This window comes from Bombus terrestris, chromosome 12 (assembly GCF_910591885.1).
Source record: "Bombus terrestris chromosome 12, iyBomTerr1.2, whole genome shotgun sequence".
Lineage (NCBI taxonomy): Eukaryota > Metazoa > Arthropoda > Insecta > Hymenoptera > Apidae > Bombus > Bombus terrestris.
In genome coordinates this window covers 5,292,349-5,310,291 of record NC_063280.1, presented here as the reverse complement: position 1 = coordinate 5,310,291, position 17,943 = coordinate 5,292,349, and the positions used below count along the sequence as shown (strand labels likewise).

Genomic DNA, 17,943 nt, shown 5'->3' with positions numbered 1-17,943 from the left:
AGCCAACCCCTCCGATGAAAAGGCCAATCGTCGATGTGGATCGAGAAAGAAATTCTCTCGGTTCGTAAATGTCAACTCGTATTTGCCGTCAGATTCTCTTCTCCGCCAATCAACGAACTCTTAAATTGGCTAAATCCATTCCTCTCGTCCCTTCCAACCCCTTCTCTATCCATTTCTACACACCAATTTCCCAAGCAGAAAATATTTTCATCGGAGACCGAATGCGAGCGGGAGAAAAATTTCGTTGTCGGTTTGTCCTGCAGTCGATAAAAGCGTTGATTATATCGAGAGGAATATACGGCGATCGGAACAGCGGCAGGAGGCAAGGGGTAAACATACAAAAACCGAGAGAGGAAAAAATAATGGAAAGAGTGGAGGACAGTGAAAGTCGTCAATGTGAAATAATAGGAAGCAACGCTGCAATTGGAAAGTAATTAAAATCCCATTAAGCCGTCTTTGGTTTCTGATGCCAACTCGGACTTCCTAGTTCCGATAGAATATGCTATCCGATTTTTATCATTTCAAAAATTCACATTGCGCTTCCACTACTTTGCTCGTGACTGAAAGTTCCCCTTTATTCGTACAATGACTTACTACGGTATTAAGTGGTTCGTTATAGGAATTGTTTGTCAATATGTTACGTGCGTTATATAATACACCTTTTAAATGGTCAAATGTGCTCCCAAATATATATTTTAAAAGAAATTAGTTATATATTACAATTCGTTGCTCGTCCAAAACGAGTTTATTTTTGAGCGTCGTTTAAATCTGAAATCGTAACTTTGTCTTTCTACCGCATTACCCAAAACGAACAGTGGTAGAACTGTGGAACGTTCGTAAAATTTTCAGACGATCCCATGGTGAATACGGACTTCCCCGTTAAAAGGTATACAGCAGTGCAATATACCCAACCAGCAGCCGCCATTTCTCCGTTATCGAAATCTACCAGGCATCTGTTGGTGCCGGAACCGGATCCTCGCTATTATTACACCCACAGGGCGCATCAAGAAACCATCACGATCGACAGGGACAATTTAAAGCACGGTAAAAATCGAGCCCAATTCCATTCTACGCCCGTCCGTGTCGATATTTCATCCCAAAGTTACACGCGACGACTACGAAATGCAATCTTGCGCACTATCTTTCATTTTGTTTTAAGACATCTACGTGTCCGTCCTTTAAATTCCATTCTATTAAACCAGCGTAATCTACTTATCTACAAACATTTCGACGCGATAACGAAATATCAATATCCCGGGAAAATTAAAGTCAAATTTAATCAAACGAATTTCCGCCCGCCACTTTCAGTATTCAGTGATACACGTAGCACCAGAGCCAAATGCATTTCGTCCTAAGTTTCTGTAACCGGTGCTACGTAATTATCGTCGTCGCGATAACGTTCACAGCGTGACGTAATTAATAGTTTGAAATAGCGTTGAATAAATACTACGAATTAATATGTTTGTGCTCTTGTGCACGCGCTGTAGTTTGCCTATGTATATATGTCTGTATGTGTGCGCTTCGAAACGTGCATTCCTAAATCCGCTTGACGGTTAATTCTGAATCAGCTCGACGTTGGTAATCGGATCGATGTCGTACGGAACGAAGACCTTTTTTCTTCAGACTCGATGCAGAGACGTCGATTTATCCGTTAATTCTGCTTTTCAGGAGTGGCTGCAGCGTATAGACCAACCCCAGCGACGATTCGCGTGGTCACCGCGTTGCTCGGCGACCTCTGTACCGACGACAAGGATTGCACCATTCCTAACAGCGAATGCTCCAATGGAGGTTGCATTTGCTCAGAAGGATACGCGGAAACCAGCGACAGACAGGAATGTTTTGGTAATTGATCCGATCTTATCTACTCTGGTTATTCTTGCGGATTTCTCCTGTTTATTCGAGCGATGGTTTTACATTTTACTGTTTTAATATGGAACGTTAATAGCGGCGTAAAGTAGTAGATGGTAGAGATAAAATACGAAGATTACCGATAAAAATTTTAAAAACTCCGATAATAGCCATATTACTTCATAAGTACATCTCCCAAAATATACGTCTTTCTTTTACAAAAAGTACTTATCCTTTGAAGCAAAATACAATCCCACAAATTCTACGTGTCGCGCATTTCAAGCAGAGTTACCAAAGAAATTATATTATAGAATAACATTAATTTTCTTATTACAAAGGAACAAAGACCATTTGCATTACGTTCTTTCGGCTTCTAAGAGCAAAGTGTCGTTCAAACGAGGCGTAAGTGAAAGAGAAGAAAATAGAAAACAGAAAGGGGCTCTCTTTGACCGAATCTTCCAACGTTGTTTGCGCCGTGTAAAGATGAAGAAAAGAATGTAAAAGAAACTGACCCTTTTCCAGCTAATTACGTGCCTGTTACACCGACCGAAGAATTTCGTGCCTGCTTGTCGTATCCGTGTCACGCGACATCGACATGCATCGATCTGCCGAGCGCAACGTTCGTTTGCATCTGTCGTCCAAATTACACCGGTCTATTATGCGACGAGGAGATCAACAAAAGGGATTACGAGGTGCCGTCGTTCGACGGCAAGAGCTACGTCAGGATGAACAGATTGAAGGCTTACCACAAGTTCAGCGTCGAGGTTGAGTTCAAGACGTACGCTGACAACGGGATTATACTTTACAACCAACAGAAGAGCGACGGCACCGGGGATTTCGTCTCGTTAGCCATCGTCGACGGGTCTGTAGTTGTTATCTCCTGAATTAGTATCATTCACGTGAATATAGTTACGTTGGTGCATTGATAATGCTTTGTTGGTTTATTCGGGAAAGATTCTTATCTTCTAGACACGGTTGTTTCAATACATGACATTATATATCGAGCTAATGAATCACAGATTTAAAAGTTCGCACTTTCTTGTATATTATTTAGGATTTAATTTATTTTTACAGACACGTACAGTTTCGATACAATTTAGGCAATGGCCCTGTAGTTCTTTCCTCGCCTGAAAGAATTACTATGAAAACGTTTCATCGAGTTGCCGCGAAAAGATATCACAAGGACGGCGTTTTAATTTTCAACGATGGGGAAGATGTTGCTGGTCAAAGTCAAGGAATGTTAAAGTCGCTCGATCTCAACCAAGATACGTTCGTCGGGAACATGCCTACCAATTATTCTAAGTAATTTTTCCCTTGCAATTACTCGTCTAGTCCTCGCATTTCATCGAGAAATTTAATAACGCGAAAGCTTTTTATCTGCGCAGGGTTTACGACAATATCGGTACCAACCATGGGTTCCTCGGTTGCATACGAAAATTGAAAATCAATCGGAATTTCGTCGATCTTCATGTCGGCCGTGATAAAGAGATCTTGGAGACTTATCGCGTTAAAGAGTGCGGAGAGAACGCGTGTGCCAATCTGCCTTGCCAAAACGGCGCAACATGTCAGCCCATCTTCGAGGAAGATCTCTGCAACGGTCGCGAGTGCAGAAGAATTCAGAAACGAGGGAAAGGTAAAAACAAGAATGGCATGAACATCGTGAGATGCAAGGGATCGCACTGCATCTCGATCGATCAACGCAGATCGAAGAAAAACGCGAAGAAACGTTGCGCGGCACCCAAGTGCGATTACGATTACGACATCGATTACGAGACGAGCTTCGAACATGGCAATTATGCAGTGGAGAAATACGATCCGCCTGATTATAGATGCATCTGTCCACCTCAGTTCACTGGCAGAAATTGCGAAGAGTCTTTAGATCCTTGTATAGGCGAACCTTGTCAGCATGGAGCCACCTGTGATATTCTTCCACAAGGTGGTTACGTTTGCAAGTGTCCACCTGGCAGGACTGGAGAACACTGTGAAATCCGTGAGTAAAAATTCGTTTGATATGTATTCGTTAACGAGATACGTTGTACCAATTCGTTAAAGTTAATGACGTTTGTTTTTACATTACTGAACAACTTATCGAATAATTTATTGAATAACTTCGTCGTTTAATTAATTCTAGTCGACGCTGAGTTAACAGAGCTGTTGATACCTGAAATGTCCGGGGACGGTTTCTTGGAACTCCCATGCTTGGAAGGTGTAGCGAAAGCGTTCTCCATCGAATTATGGTTTCTCACGCATGCCAACGACGGTTTGCTACTTTACAATGGCCAGTTGAACAACGGACGTGGTGATTTCATTAGTTTGAACTTGGTCCAGGGCAAACTGGAGTTTAGATTCAATCTTGGAAGTGGTATTGCCAATATTACCTCCCCAGACCCTGTTACGCTCGACACGTGGCATTGTGTTCGAATCAGCAGATTAGGCAGAGAAGGAGTTCTTCAATTAGACGACGGAACTGTTGCCAGAGGACTGTCCGGAAGTCCGTTAACGGAACTGAATCTCGAAATGCCTCTTTACGTTGGCGGCGTTAAGTGAGTTTCTAAATATGTTTCGTTCGAACGAAGAGCTTTAAATATATATTTTCTATCTTTAAATGATAAAAGATATATTTATCTAAAGAAATATATATTTTCTTTCTTTAAATGATAGACATTGGCGAGAAGTTCATCGACTCGCTGGAGCCTGGACTGGATTGGTAGGCGCGGTACAAAGACTGATGGTGAATGGAAAAACGTACCAAAATTTAGCTGTCAACGTTACTCAACATAACACGGAAATCTATGATGGTCTACCATGTCCTAACAACGAGAACCCTTGTCACAATGGTGGAGTATGTTTACCTCTGTTAAACAGTTATCTGTGTAAATGTGCGAACGGTTACAATGGTCTCCACTGTGAATTTTGTAAGTAATGTTCGTCACATCTTATTAAAAATGAACTGTAAAATTTTGTAGACACAAAGAAATGTTTGTTTCTTTCTTAATTTGCTAGTCATGGGCTACGATGTATCCACGGAATTATCCGAAAGGCCAGTGCGTTTCAAGGGCGACAATTTCTTGCAATTTAAGCACCGAAATGGAAGAAGGTAAATCGAATCGATCAACGATCGAGCCAGTAAACGTTTTCTAAAAGTTCTATCGCATACTCCTAAGTCACTGCATCTACACCTCTTAAGGTACTAATCCGAATTAGGAGCACCAAGTTAGGTTGTTCAATAACGTTAGTAACGGTAGTCTAATTAGATCCTTCTTCAATCAAAGTATCACTAACCTTTTGATTGTGTAACACCGACTAGTACTAACTCAACTAATACTACCCTCGGCGAGTACTTTGAGGAGTCCTACTCCGACTACGACTTGGAGGAGGATGTCGACTACGATTACGACAGTTACGATTACACGGAGTAAGTTTCTAGGAAGAATAGCTGTGGTGTACTCGTTTGAGGGAGAGACCTTTATTATCTGTGCCTATGTATCGCCGTGTCTGCTAACCTGTTTATTCGATAATAGAGAATGCTAATATCATGCCCTTCAAACCTAATCAGAGAAACTTTCATCGTTAATTACGATCAAAAACAATTTGCTAAAAATTGTATAAGATAAAAGCAAAATGCTAATAATTATTGATATACTTTAGATAATCTTATATTTTAAAAGAGCTTTAACTTTCAGAACCATACCATGAAACATAAGGTTACTAGGGTTGATATTGTATGATTTTTATTTATTTTATAGCTATGCTTGCTTGTATGTATTATGTCTTTGTCCTATGGCACTGTAGCTCGATATTTAAGACTATGCGCACCAAGCACGCACTAAAGTAAACGATATTGTAGACGCAAGGGTCAGCAGTCGAATAAATTTGAGCTGAGACTGAGAACAACGCATCCGGATGGCTTGATTGCCTGGGTTGGAAGAGGCAAAATCGAACATCTTATTTTATCGTTACACGGCGGCCAAGTTCTTCTTACGTACAAGAGCAAGAGCGAGCAGATATCATTGAGGAGCAGGGTTTGTATTAATATTTTATCAATTATGTATCGTACTATGAAATTTATCGAATGCTTAACATCATCGATCAATTAGAACTAAATTAAATAATTAATTACTAGATCAAAACTTAAACTAATCGATAATATTTCTAGTTTATTATCAATCGTTAAATTAATTGAAATATTACAAATCTTTTATCGGTCGTTCTTGTATGCAGGAACGGGTGGACGATGGTGTTTTCCACCATATCAGGGCATCTAGAAGACGAAGGACGTCGATGATACAGATCGACGATTTCACTCCGGTGAAAGTATCTACAGAGACCACCCTGTTAACGACAAACGGCAAGCTGTTCGTCGGTGGAAAACCCGGTCATCGAGGCATCAAAGGCTGCGTGTCAGACTTCGTAGTGGATAAACGACGTCTTCAGCTGAACAGGCGGAAGATCGAGTACTGTCACGACAACGATGTATGATAACGAATCCCGGAAACGACGATTGTCAACGTGATATCGCCTTTGGCCACGCTTGTCGACTTGACGACGCTTTTGTCTTCGACGAGTTAGCATCTGCCTAAAAACGGACAAAGACGAACGCGAAGGAAATCGTTGGTGGTGTTCGTTTCTGGGGGAAACGGAGGGAACGAGACACGAGGTCTGAACGATTCCAATGAAAACGAAGAAAAAGAAAGCGAGATGGCGGAAAGAAACTGGGCTTTTAACCAACAAGGAGACACGTGATTCCTGCCAAAGCTGTACGAGAGAATACCATGAAAAAGGACCCGCCAATCGTACTACAGCAAGGATAAATGGCGGATCCAATAACAATAGCAAGCTAACTCGTATATTTATTTTTCGTTCGGAATAGTATAGGGAAACAGAATCCCGTTTGTCGTTCGTTTGCTACAACGAATGGTCAGACGGTAGAGAAGAGGTGAATAGAAGGAGCATCTCTCGTGTTAAATGCTGAACGTTCTCATCTAAGGACAATAATATATTTTTAAGGTGACGAGATTAAATATACATATGAATAAATATATGTATGTATAAAATTTAACGCGTATACGTATAAATTTGGGGCTATGGGGAGGAAATGCTTGTAAAGCATCGAGTTGAAGTTGAGTGGTAAGAACAGTGGGATGGGGGGGATTTCCGGGGTCAAAAATACAGAAACGGGCGTGAAAGAGATAAAACTCATCGATATTCGTTTAGACGTTACTCTGTAAGTTAAATATATCGAAGCACCTATAAATGTTTTACGATGCCAAGACTGATTAATGGGGGGAAAGAGAGAACGAAAGAGCAAGAGTCGAGAGAGTTAAGATAAATGACAAAAAAAAAAATAGCTAAAACAGAAAAAAAAACAGAAAAAACAAAGCGATAAATCGGTGTTATGTTTGAGTGTTTCGGTAGAGAGATTTAAATGATCGTGCATTATCAGAATATAGAAGAATGTATTTTAAAGGACTTGTTGATTTACGCCAGTAGAGAAAAACGATAAAAAAGAAAAGAAGAAAAAGATGAACGAACAAATACACAAACACATACACACACGCGCGTACACGTAACACACGTAACATACATAAATAAGAATTATACGAACAGATACGCCGTACAACGTTGTTTCTAGGCAAGCAAGGCTTTTTACAAATGCGCAAAGGAATAGATATATATATATATTATATTATTATGATTATATTATATATATAAATATATATATTATACATATGACACTATATGCAGATTACATTCCATTTAATGGACACAGGTACCATGATGAATGTGTATCGTCGATCGGTCACGATCATCAATGTATCGTTACATTTCGACCCGGTACTAAAGAATGCATCGAGCTTGCCTCGAAGACACTCCATTTCCGTTCGACAATCTCCAACACACTTGCACGAGATAGTTTCGCAATCGATTCTAAAATGCTTACGAGCGTGACCACTTTTCTTCTTCATATACAGGGTTCACGGAAACGCACGATCTACTGCGATCGATTAAATTGTAAATGGACTAGAATCGAAGACATGTATGCATTAAATAACCGAGAACGAAGTCGAATCGTTTCCATCGAGTTGAGTTCCTTCGACGAATCGAAAGAAGTTCGAAAGGAAAGTGTCTAGAATGTGGAAACGAAGATCATGAATTTATACTCGAGATTTACAATTCTGATCGATTCTATAAAGCACGGAAAACGATTCGGCGTCTGAAAATGATGCGAAAATAATAATAATAATATTATTAATTATATGATAATGTACCGCTTGTGTGTAATCGAATGATCAACGAGAAGGAGTGTCTGAATGAAAGCTGACGTATGGTTGAAGAAAGAAAAGTAGATACCGGGATATACTACTTGTAAATATGATTAACATGTGCTGATAACGAGTTGATTATCGTTTTACTATCGTGTACTGAAGCTCGCGTAAGCGTGCGCACCTGCATAAGTCGGACCTAAGAGAAAATCGTCAGAACGACCTAATTATAATCGTAATGATTCATCGAATAAGCCTTTTACGACGAAGTTTTTCTTCCTTTTTGTTTAAATTTCTTTTCTTCCGTCGCTCGTGGAAACGAAACAATGTCTGCGTCAACGTGTTCTTCCCCTGCTCGTCAATCCTGTTAACGATCGCGACAAAACGTCGAAGACAGCCTAAGTTCTAATCGTTAATGGCGACTGCCGATCTTCGGTCGCAGAAAGAGACGTTATCGAAGATTTTTCAACTCGCCTCGTCGAATATTTCCAGCGTCGCTCGATTTATCGAACGAACAGAAGTTTCATTTTTTAATACGAAAACGAAACAAACTAATTAGTAAGGTTGCCAGTTCGCGATACTGGACGCCGTTAATGAAAAAATATCGTAATTTTTAAGGTTGTTTTTCGTGTGCACCGTTTAAATACGTAATTTCTAGAACCTAAGCGCCAGATACATATCTTTGACGTGCATAAATTCATATACATATATTTGTAAAATCTACCACGTGAAGTCGATATTCTTATCGGCATGTAAATAATGATCATACATTGTCTGGAAATGTTCGACGTTAACTATATTGTAAGTAACGTGATTCTATGAAGGAAACGAGCGTCGATCGACCAAACTATTGCGTAATTACCCAAAAGAAGCGCGTGAATATTTTTCTCACCGCTACTACGACGAATCTTCTAATGGTTTTTAAACGTATCTTTTCTATTATGTTCTTTCGTTCGAAAGATGCACACTTATACAATTTTTATAATGTAAAGTTTCAAAGCAATCATATCTTTTTCATATCTGTCGATCTATAACGGTCGGTGTGCGAAGAAAATTCTGAAAGGAAAGCGTTCGTTCTCGAATAATTAAGCCTTGACTATATAAAAATTGTTCCTCGTTAGAGAATTCGGATTGATCGCGAGCAATATTGTCACATATCCTCCCTCTTGAAATGTGATCCTTTGTATTCTTCCAATGAATATCGCTGTTCAACATATCGAAACGAATTTGTGGCCAGTAATGCGTCTCCTGGAAGAACAAGAAAAAGAAGAATGTTTTATTGTAACGAAAATAGAAAGAAGATCTGCTTCGATCGTCGACGTTGCTTTCGCGAATATACTGCGTTTTATATGTATACATATATATCTATATAAAAAAACAGAGGACGTTAGATTCGAAACGTATTATAATTATATTTCTATCGAATGTATTTGAATTTGTAATCGTTAAGAAAGAAATTCGTAGGTTTCGGTTATATATGTAAGTTAATTATTAAATTTCGACTGTAATAATTTTTTGCTACATCGAAGGGGTTGCTACTTCGTGAAAACATACATTGAAGAACAACAATGGAAGAGATAGGGAAATATTCTAAAATTTTTATGTTAGTATTGCGTAAACTGTGTTCTCATTGTCGATCGCAATTGTTGAACCGCCATATCTCATTTTTTTTGCGGTAAATTGTCATTGGATCGTCAATGTGTCCGACAATCTACGGTGTATAATGCGTAGTCGACGGAACGGTACAAAATAAAACAACAAAGATGTCATTTGACTTACTTTATGAAATCGTTCGACGAAAAAGAAGTTTCACGATGCTGGTATGATTCAAAGAACGGGAGCGTATACAAGGAGCGAGGAAAAATTTCAATCCATGCCTGAGAATTACTGCCAACCTAGCTAGAGATCACAGGATCGATGTTTTTGCCTCTAAAGCTTCCCCGTCCCTAAGAAAATTATCGACTCGTGAGTCACAAAATTTTATAAAACGAGAGAAATCGATTGTCCCTATGAAACACATAAGAGAGACACAAAATGATTTGTCGAGATTTCCCATTGTGCGTGCAACATCGTTCAGTGTCGTTTATTTCTCACGGAGACTAACACCTATCGCGGCAAGGCGATCGTCTGAATTAGTTTTTTTACTTTGATACCGTCTTTACTGCGACCATTCGCCGTTTGCTGACCTAAAGTATTTGTGAGCTACACTGTATAACAAAAAGTACGCGTTGTAAAGTGACTGTATATACAAAAATAAATTATGCGATTATCTTGAGCATCGTGTTTTTCTACCCTCTACTCACTTTGTTTTATTGGTAGATTTACATGTTTTCATATTTAATACATAAGAATCTTCACTTCAGTTATTAATTTATTATAAAAATTCCATCGAATAATTTTTCATTAATTAAGAATATTTTAGCAGACACTAATCAAGCTAATACCTGCATTCAAACGAAATTACCCAGGGGATTAAACTATCGCTACAGAATACATTAGCGGTCGCTAATTATATTCAGTCGTCAGACTCTGTGATTCCCCTATTCCATTTAAACTCCTACACCTGGATCCTCGACTCTAAAGTTACCAAGATATTATAGATGACATTAACTTGCAGTAGCACAATCGCACAATTTTGGAGATATAGCTGGTGTGATCAATTTCAAGTTTATTAATGCGAGAATGTCTATTCTGTAGACACGCGTACATGGCAACGTCAATCTCCAGATCGTAGAACTCGATGTTAATGATATCAAACTTGTAGGACACGATAGAACAAAACTTGTAGGACACGTCAGAACGGATGCTTAAAGCTTTAGTATTACTCGATAAAATAAAGCATTGAATGATCAGTAGGCTATAGATATTTATGAAGATTCATTTTTTATGGTCATAAGTCATAACTTATCATGTCTCTTTATTCCACCGTTCGCGGAGAGACGCGATCGCGAGAAAGCACGTCAACGGGAGTCGTAAATTCCCGTTACAATTAGATAATCGATGCCACGAAATGATCGATCGCCTGATTTCTGTTACGATATTAAAGGGGTGATTTAATTGAGTTTACACTGAATTAACAGGTATAAATTAATGTTTATTCCATGACTATGTCCAGTGACACGGCCAACGCCATGCAACCACGCCGTTCGGCCCCCTCGACCAGGGAGCGGACACGGGCGACAACGTCGGCCGTAGATCGTCCCCTCCGAAAGCCAAACTGGTTGTCGTGCAGTCCGGGATCAAATGCGACTGGAGGCGGGCCGCCACCACTCTCTCCAGTAGCTTGCCAGCCTCGTCCAAGAGGCACACTGGCCGAAAGGCGGAAGGCGAGTCCGGAGAGTCCTCCCTTGCACTGTAAACGACTTTTAGGTTCGTCTTGCTATCTATGATTCTCAAAGAATGTCGCCGAGGTCGTAAACAAGGGTTTCCATTCTGGTGCCACTCACTCTTTCGCACCCTACCCCGGTCAAGGCCGGTGCAGGGGGACGGGGAGCCCCACAAGAATGTGAGGTGAGTGGTCTTGGCAGATATGGGCCCACCAACTTCTCCGAAGTTCTCCGCCCCGGATCGGCCATTGGCCGGTGCCAAAGGCGCCGACCAGCCACCACCCGGCTATAGGAGAACATCAGATTCATCGGGGTTTCCCAGGTCGTGGTCCTACGCCCTGAGAACCCGTACCCGTCTCGTGCTCCCCAAGGTTGGTGGATTAGGAAGGGTCTTAGCCGCCCTCGATAGAAAGTTGCTAGTGTGAAGCATCATAAATAAGAAAAAATAACTTTCCCGTGTCTTCCCGTAGTAAACAATAAGCTTTAAGCAGCATCTTAAGCATCATCTATATAATTTAAAATAACTCTTGGCATCAAGATATCAGAATGATTATCGATTAAAGTAAAAATTATTTTTACTTGCTATTACTACGTGGTCTTTTATCACATGTTAGTGAATGTACTATCTGAATTATTATCCAAATTAATTACTATACTAATACATTCTAATACATTTTCCCTCGCTATCTGTCTAACACTTTTGTTACGCCTGTAAATTTCCAACCACTTTTATGATACTTGTATTGCTGAGTACTTGAGATACCTCTGGTGGAAATTCTGAAATGAAATCCACCTTACTGGGCTCCAACATTTCAATTCTGCTAAGGAATTTAAAAAACTTCCTCAAAAGCGGGAATAATTACCCTCTATAAAATTCATAGTTTGTATACCTGTGCACTTGTCACGGTTGGATGTTTCTTGTTCAGATAACTTGGCTGACCTGACTAATCATGTTCAACTAATAATATACTCATAAATACATCATTATGCATCTTAGACGTTTACATAAATTATTTCATATATCTAGTATCGGAGTAGTAAGTAAGGCTAAGAATGTTGAGTAATGTTAATTTTACAATAATAGAACAGTATTAACGTATCTATCAATATATTGACTAAATTGGACAATCCAGTGTTATTTATATTTAAACTCTACACGTATAATGATTATTGTTTTTATTTTAAAAGTTACATTTCTTACAACATTGCACACTTAATTGACTTATTATACAATTTTAAAGATACATCACTGATACGCAGCAGTGTAGTCGATTCACTTATAAATATAAATTAATATGCTTATAAATTAATATGCTTATAAATGATACCATAAATTTGGGCATTCATCTATGTAATTCAAACAGTTTCTATGTGAATATTTGTCGACTAAACGTATGGTTTTATATACTTGTGCACATTGAGTATAATCACAGGATTTGTAGTAATCGTTCAACTCTTTTATCTTATTGTCCGTATGGTTCAGACAATCTAAGCCGGCGGAATCAATAAAGTTGGAAATTTCTTTCGCTTTTTCCAACTCTAACTTCTTTGCATTTTTGTATCGTCTTGCAGTGTCCTTTAAACAAGGATCAGACTGGCAAATATTCATCCAGGAACGCGAGACCTGCGCAGCACGCAAAAGCGACTCAGGATCGAGCTTTTGCAGTATCAACCGCGACATCTCTGGAGGAAGCTCGGAAATGAAGTCGACCTTTTCCTCCGTGAGGTGGAGGATATGTAAAACCGTGTCCAAAATCTTCATATTATCAAGCTCGACGGATGAATCGGTAAAATTATAGAACTTGCACTGCTTCAACGATGTATGTCGCCACTAATCGTATTTCTGTAACAAAATAGTTCTGTAATCTATAATTGTTATATTTATGCTAAAAGATAAACATTGTCATATCGTACTACTTAGCATGCTCACTACGTAATTTTCTTTGTAATATATTGCAAAAATGACAGTTTATTTCTGACTATCTACAAAATATTCATTTTGTGATAATTCAATATTTGAATTTTGCGTTTTATTTTTTACGTTTGATACTCTATTGCTATAAACATGATACAAAAAATATCAATCAAATTATACGGGTAAGATCGTATCATCACCACGGCTAAGTTACTAACAATTTCCTAGCTGTGCGTGGTATTCATAACAGAAAAGAGGAGGACAAGTTGAAAGAATTTTCATAATTACATAAGAGAAATTAACTTATTAATTGAAATAGCTGAGAACTGAAATTACTATACAAATTAATCGTTGAAGATTGCGCTATGTCTTCTTTTATTGAAAAATCAACTACGAAACAACCGATGAATTTATTCAAGTTTTCACTTCATAAAAATAATATGCATTGGGAAGACTATCGCTATATGTATGTACTTACGATCTATTTATTGGATTGTAACATAGGTTTGGCTGAACTCAATATTTTTCCTTATTCGATCGAACTTATTCATGTTACAAGCCAATAGATAAATACAGTGAATAACAGATCAGAAAATGGAATCTGACGATTTTCGCAAGTATGTCATTTGTTGGAATCGTTTGTCGTAACTTACCTTTGATATTGCCGTAATCGACACAGTGTTTTCGACAGCCGATCGTTTTGCCGTGACAGTATCTCGATCTTTTCGCGATTCGAGATCAGTTGCTGTGTCATATCCAACACAGGATCATCTTCAGGCTTCAAAATGGACTCTTCTTGAATCGTTTTATCCGTATCACTGTCACTGACGTCTTTGGTTCTCTCGTTATCTTTCTTAATTGAGACTATCAAACGTAAAGATGCGATTTCTTGCTGAAGTTTCTCGGCCGTTTCCTTGTACTCTTCCTTCAACTGAAGTAAATAATGTATAACTATGATGACTTATTTATTCGATAAATTTATTTATAATGATGGATTTATTTACGATGATTCAAACACAAAACTATGATTATTTAACTAGAGCTATTTCCCAACGTAGTAATGTAATACAACTAAAACAACTAAATCGGTACTAATTAACTTCTGAGTGACAACTTACAACTCACAACTCACGACGAACTCGCAACAATCGGCAACCAATAACTCGTAACGACTCGTGATCAACTCCCAACGAAGTTCAACTAACGACTAACTCATTTTCTCCACCAAAACATTCTTTTATACCAGTCCTAGTACCCCTACCACGCTTATATTTTTCACAGGCCCAAAATGATCACGTGATGGGATGACAATTACCTATCGTCTTAAACCACAGGCTATCTGGCCCATTGGGATTTCTCGTCCTTTTCGGTCCACCAGCACTATTACCTTTCCCTCCACTGTATTTAATCGGCTTAAGTAAAGCTTGTACTTCATGGGATAGATTTATGACACTTTACTATTTCATTACAAAAATTGCTATTTTAGGACACAATTTTATGATTCAGTTTACTGTTCTATTACAAATGCTAACGTTTAAGTTTTATGATGTGATCCTTTTCAAAGCTAACTAGTAAAATCGTTAATGCGAAGCAATAATCTTTCGAAAACCAGAGAGTAAATGAGGAAGCTAGTAGTTTACGTACAGGATTGGCAACATTGTTATAGGTCAGTTCGTACCCTTCTTCTGATAATCTCTGAAAACATTTCTTTTCAACTACTATATTAAATTGAACATCAGAAAATAAACGAAATTAACACCTTTATGAATAATACCTTTTACATCTAACTTTCGAACGTCTTAATGACTGTATGGAATACAGTACGTTATCATTAGATTTGTATACTAGCGGACTTTTATGCAAATATATTTTCTTCATATTGCATTTTGTGTATTTTACATAAACGACATAAACAATAATATGTTACATATTTTTTGCCAAAATGAGTTTTATTTACAACAATTTATGACTCGCGATACTTATATTATAACTGCCGTACAATCAGTTTATATCAGATATAACCAAGCAGAACAATTTGAATTCGTAATATGTACTTTAAGAAATGTGCACAATAACGGAAATCAAATAAAATTGAATTTTATACCCATTTATGCTACGCAATTGACAAATAGGAGAAAAATTTTGTTGTATTCGAAAGAAAAATCTTGGTTACGACATAATATCGAAAGTTTCAAAAATTCTAGATACGAGATAAGTACGAGAATAGATACATCCATAGAAAGACCAGAAAATGATTTGGCACGATACTGGAGCTAATTTAAATATGTACATTTCGGTTCTGTGACCTAAAAGGATTCTTTTGAGTCTATAAATAGCTCTTTTCAGACAGCCGATACGTATAATTTACGACAAAAATATTTTAAGAACTATTATTGTTCATTTCAACGTAGATTATGATAACTAACTATTTGATACACACGAGCACGATTCATATTTCGTAAATATAAATATTTCCTACGTATAAGCTGAATATTTAAAGCATAAAAATCCGCAGTCTAGTTATCAAGATATTAATTTAAAAAAAATCATATTCGTAGCAAACCGTAATACGACAAAATTGACACTTAGCCATAGTTGATCGTAAATTTCCCTGAACTCGTATAAATTGATTTAACCGAACAACAGATTAATTCACGAGAATTTGGTCCTGTATATAGGCTATGTAGCGACCGTATAGTAAGCCGACATCGGCTTAAACAGCAAGCAATTTCTATCGTCTGTTGTATCATTAACGCATCATACATAACAAAGCAGTTAACAGCCTTAATTAATAACCGAACAGCTGGTGCAAATAGGTGAAACGGAACTTTGGTGACCCTCGATAGAAATTAAGTGGTATACGACGCCATAAAGGCGTATGCTATTGAATCTGATAAAATTTCTCGAACAATGTCTATTGCTTGTGCTCATCCTACCCATACAACGTACCTCAATACCTCTACTTTAGTAAAGTGTTTACTAAGTGATTTAGTAAATTACCGTAATTACTATAGCCATATAATATACCACAAAATTATTCGAGACGTTCAGAAATAGAACCTAGAGACCCTTGTTTCATTTACTACATATTCCTTGCAGACATCCTTGACATCCCCTGCATATTCTGCAGATTTTTGCAATTTCTAATGGTAACCAATCGATTTAGAATTTCATATTCCGTCATTATTTCAAAGTACGATATCTCACGTGTCTAGATGGTCATCGATGAACGCCATCTCCTCGCTTCGATTTACCCTGTACAGAATGAGAAATCGCAATCGCATGTATCGTATGGTTCAACTCACCGATTCGTTCTCCTTTCTCGATTCGTCTAGAAGTAGTCGGGAACCTCGTTCTGTCTCGAGATACGCATCACGGGTGTCGACGATTTCCTTTCGGAGTCCGATCACGGTCTTCTCTAGCTCCAATTTGCTCTCGGCCAGCGTAACCGCCTGACTTCGCAAAATGTTATATTCGCCGGCTGCAATGAACGTTCGAAAATAAGACTATTCTCCGCCGTGGTATCCGTGGATTCGTTCGCTTCCGTTCGTTGTACGATGCCGCTTGTCAAATTTCGTTGGAAAATCTCGTTCCTCCGACGAAACGAGAAACGAACTCCTCCTCATGTTCCGATACACAACACCGCACTTCCTTCTGTGCGTTCGCGCTTTTTTATACTTACCCAGCATCGACATCTGTCTACGAATATCCTCCAGGGTTTCTTTCAACGTCTCGTTTTGTCCCTTCAAAGCTGCAGTACGCCGTATTTCCCTTTCGCGCTCTTCTTTCGCTGTAAATCAATGTTCGAGTAAATAGGTCAGCTCGCTGGGTTTAATGCTAATTAGTATCGTATAGAGTAGGTCATTAGCCGCAATCAGTTGTTCGATAGGTAAGATAGGGGCAATTTGTGTTTATCAAAATATTCTCGAGTTCTTATAATATCCGCTAGTATTTCTTCGAAATGAAAGCTGCAGTGATAAATAGCAGATGACTTTGATATTAAAGAACCTCGATAAAGAAGCTTAACTTCTCATTACATTACAACGCAATCATATTATCTGGTTTCTAAAAGTAATAAAACCGCCTACAATTAGAGAGAAGAAAAAGCTAATTCTCGATATAAATTCTCTTTTATCACAGTCTAACAAAACATATCCGATGTCCGTATGATTTCAAATAATACAATTCTTCGCTTCGCGTATTCCATTCTAACGTTCTTCGTTTATCATTTTTTTGCTTACGTGGAAATAAAATTTATTTTATTTATTCCTACCATGATTATGGATTAATTACTACACCGTCCATTTATGATATTCTTCTTTCCTTTAGATCTTTAAGCGTCTCATAACGTTTTCTATTCCGTATTCTCGCTTTACAAACGAGCAACAGATCTCGCGTTCCTATCGTCTGCTATTCACCGGACATTCATAAATCGTTCTCGATCGATTACTGAACCGTATCCGCCTGGCTGCGGTGGTACAGCAGAAAAATTCCTCGATCGAATTTCCCGTGGGGTAATCGACCACGATCACTCCCATACGTATTACATACATTCCGAGCAAATCAATGCCGCCTATCGATTTGCTTCGCT

At 38.4% G+C, this 17,943-nt stretch overlaps 1 protein-coding gene and 1 long non-coding RNA gene across 9 annotated transcripts in view; one reads left to right on the top strand and one right to left on the bottom strand.

Moving 5' to 3' along the window:
• The window catches only part of LOC100642737 (agrin), a 384,175-nt gene extending 373,789 nt beyond the window's left edge, over positions 1 to 10,386 (top strand). For 7 of the 8 annotated variants that reach the window (XM_048411202.1, XM_048411203.1, XM_048411198.1 and 4 more), the window contains 11 exons: positions 850 to 1,044; positions 1,669 to 1,842; positions 2,371 to 2,710; positions 2,923 to 3,150; positions 3,234 to 3,838; positions 3,980 to 4,391; positions 4,510 to 4,763; positions 4,852 to 4,945; positions 5,156 to 5,263; positions 5,696 to 5,870; positions 6,070 to 10,386. In XM_048411202.1, coding sequence (XP_048267159.1) covers positions 850 to 1,044; positions 1,669 to 1,842; positions 2,371 to 2,710; positions 2,923 to 3,150; positions 3,234 to 3,838; positions 3,980 to 4,391; positions 4,510 to 4,763; positions 4,852 to 4,945; positions 5,156 to 5,263; positions 5,696 to 5,870; positions 6,070 to 6,327 — 2,843 coding nt within the window. In that variant the 3' untranslated portion in view covers positions 6,328 to 10,386. The remainder of the gene's footprint in view (positions 1 to 849; positions 1,045 to 1,668; positions 1,843 to 2,370; positions 2,711 to 2,922; positions 3,151 to 3,233; positions 3,839 to 3,979; positions 4,392 to 4,509; positions 4,764 to 4,851; positions 4,946 to 5,155; positions 5,264 to 5,695; positions 5,871 to 6,069) is intronic. The other variant, XM_048411200.1, reaches the window with a different exon arrangement.
• A 2,844-nt stretch (positions 10,387 to 13,230) lies between these two features.
• Positions 13,231 to 17,161, bottom strand: LOC100646798. The gene is made up of 4 exons (XR_007225980.1): positions 17,035 to 17,161; positions 16,658 to 16,833; positions 14,006 to 14,283; positions 13,231 to 13,303 (listed from the first exon to the last, which is right to left on the bottom strand). It is a non-coding gene; the product is annotated as an uncharacterized LOC100646798 (long non-coding RNA).
• Positions 17,162 to 17,943: the final 782 nt, after the last annotated feature.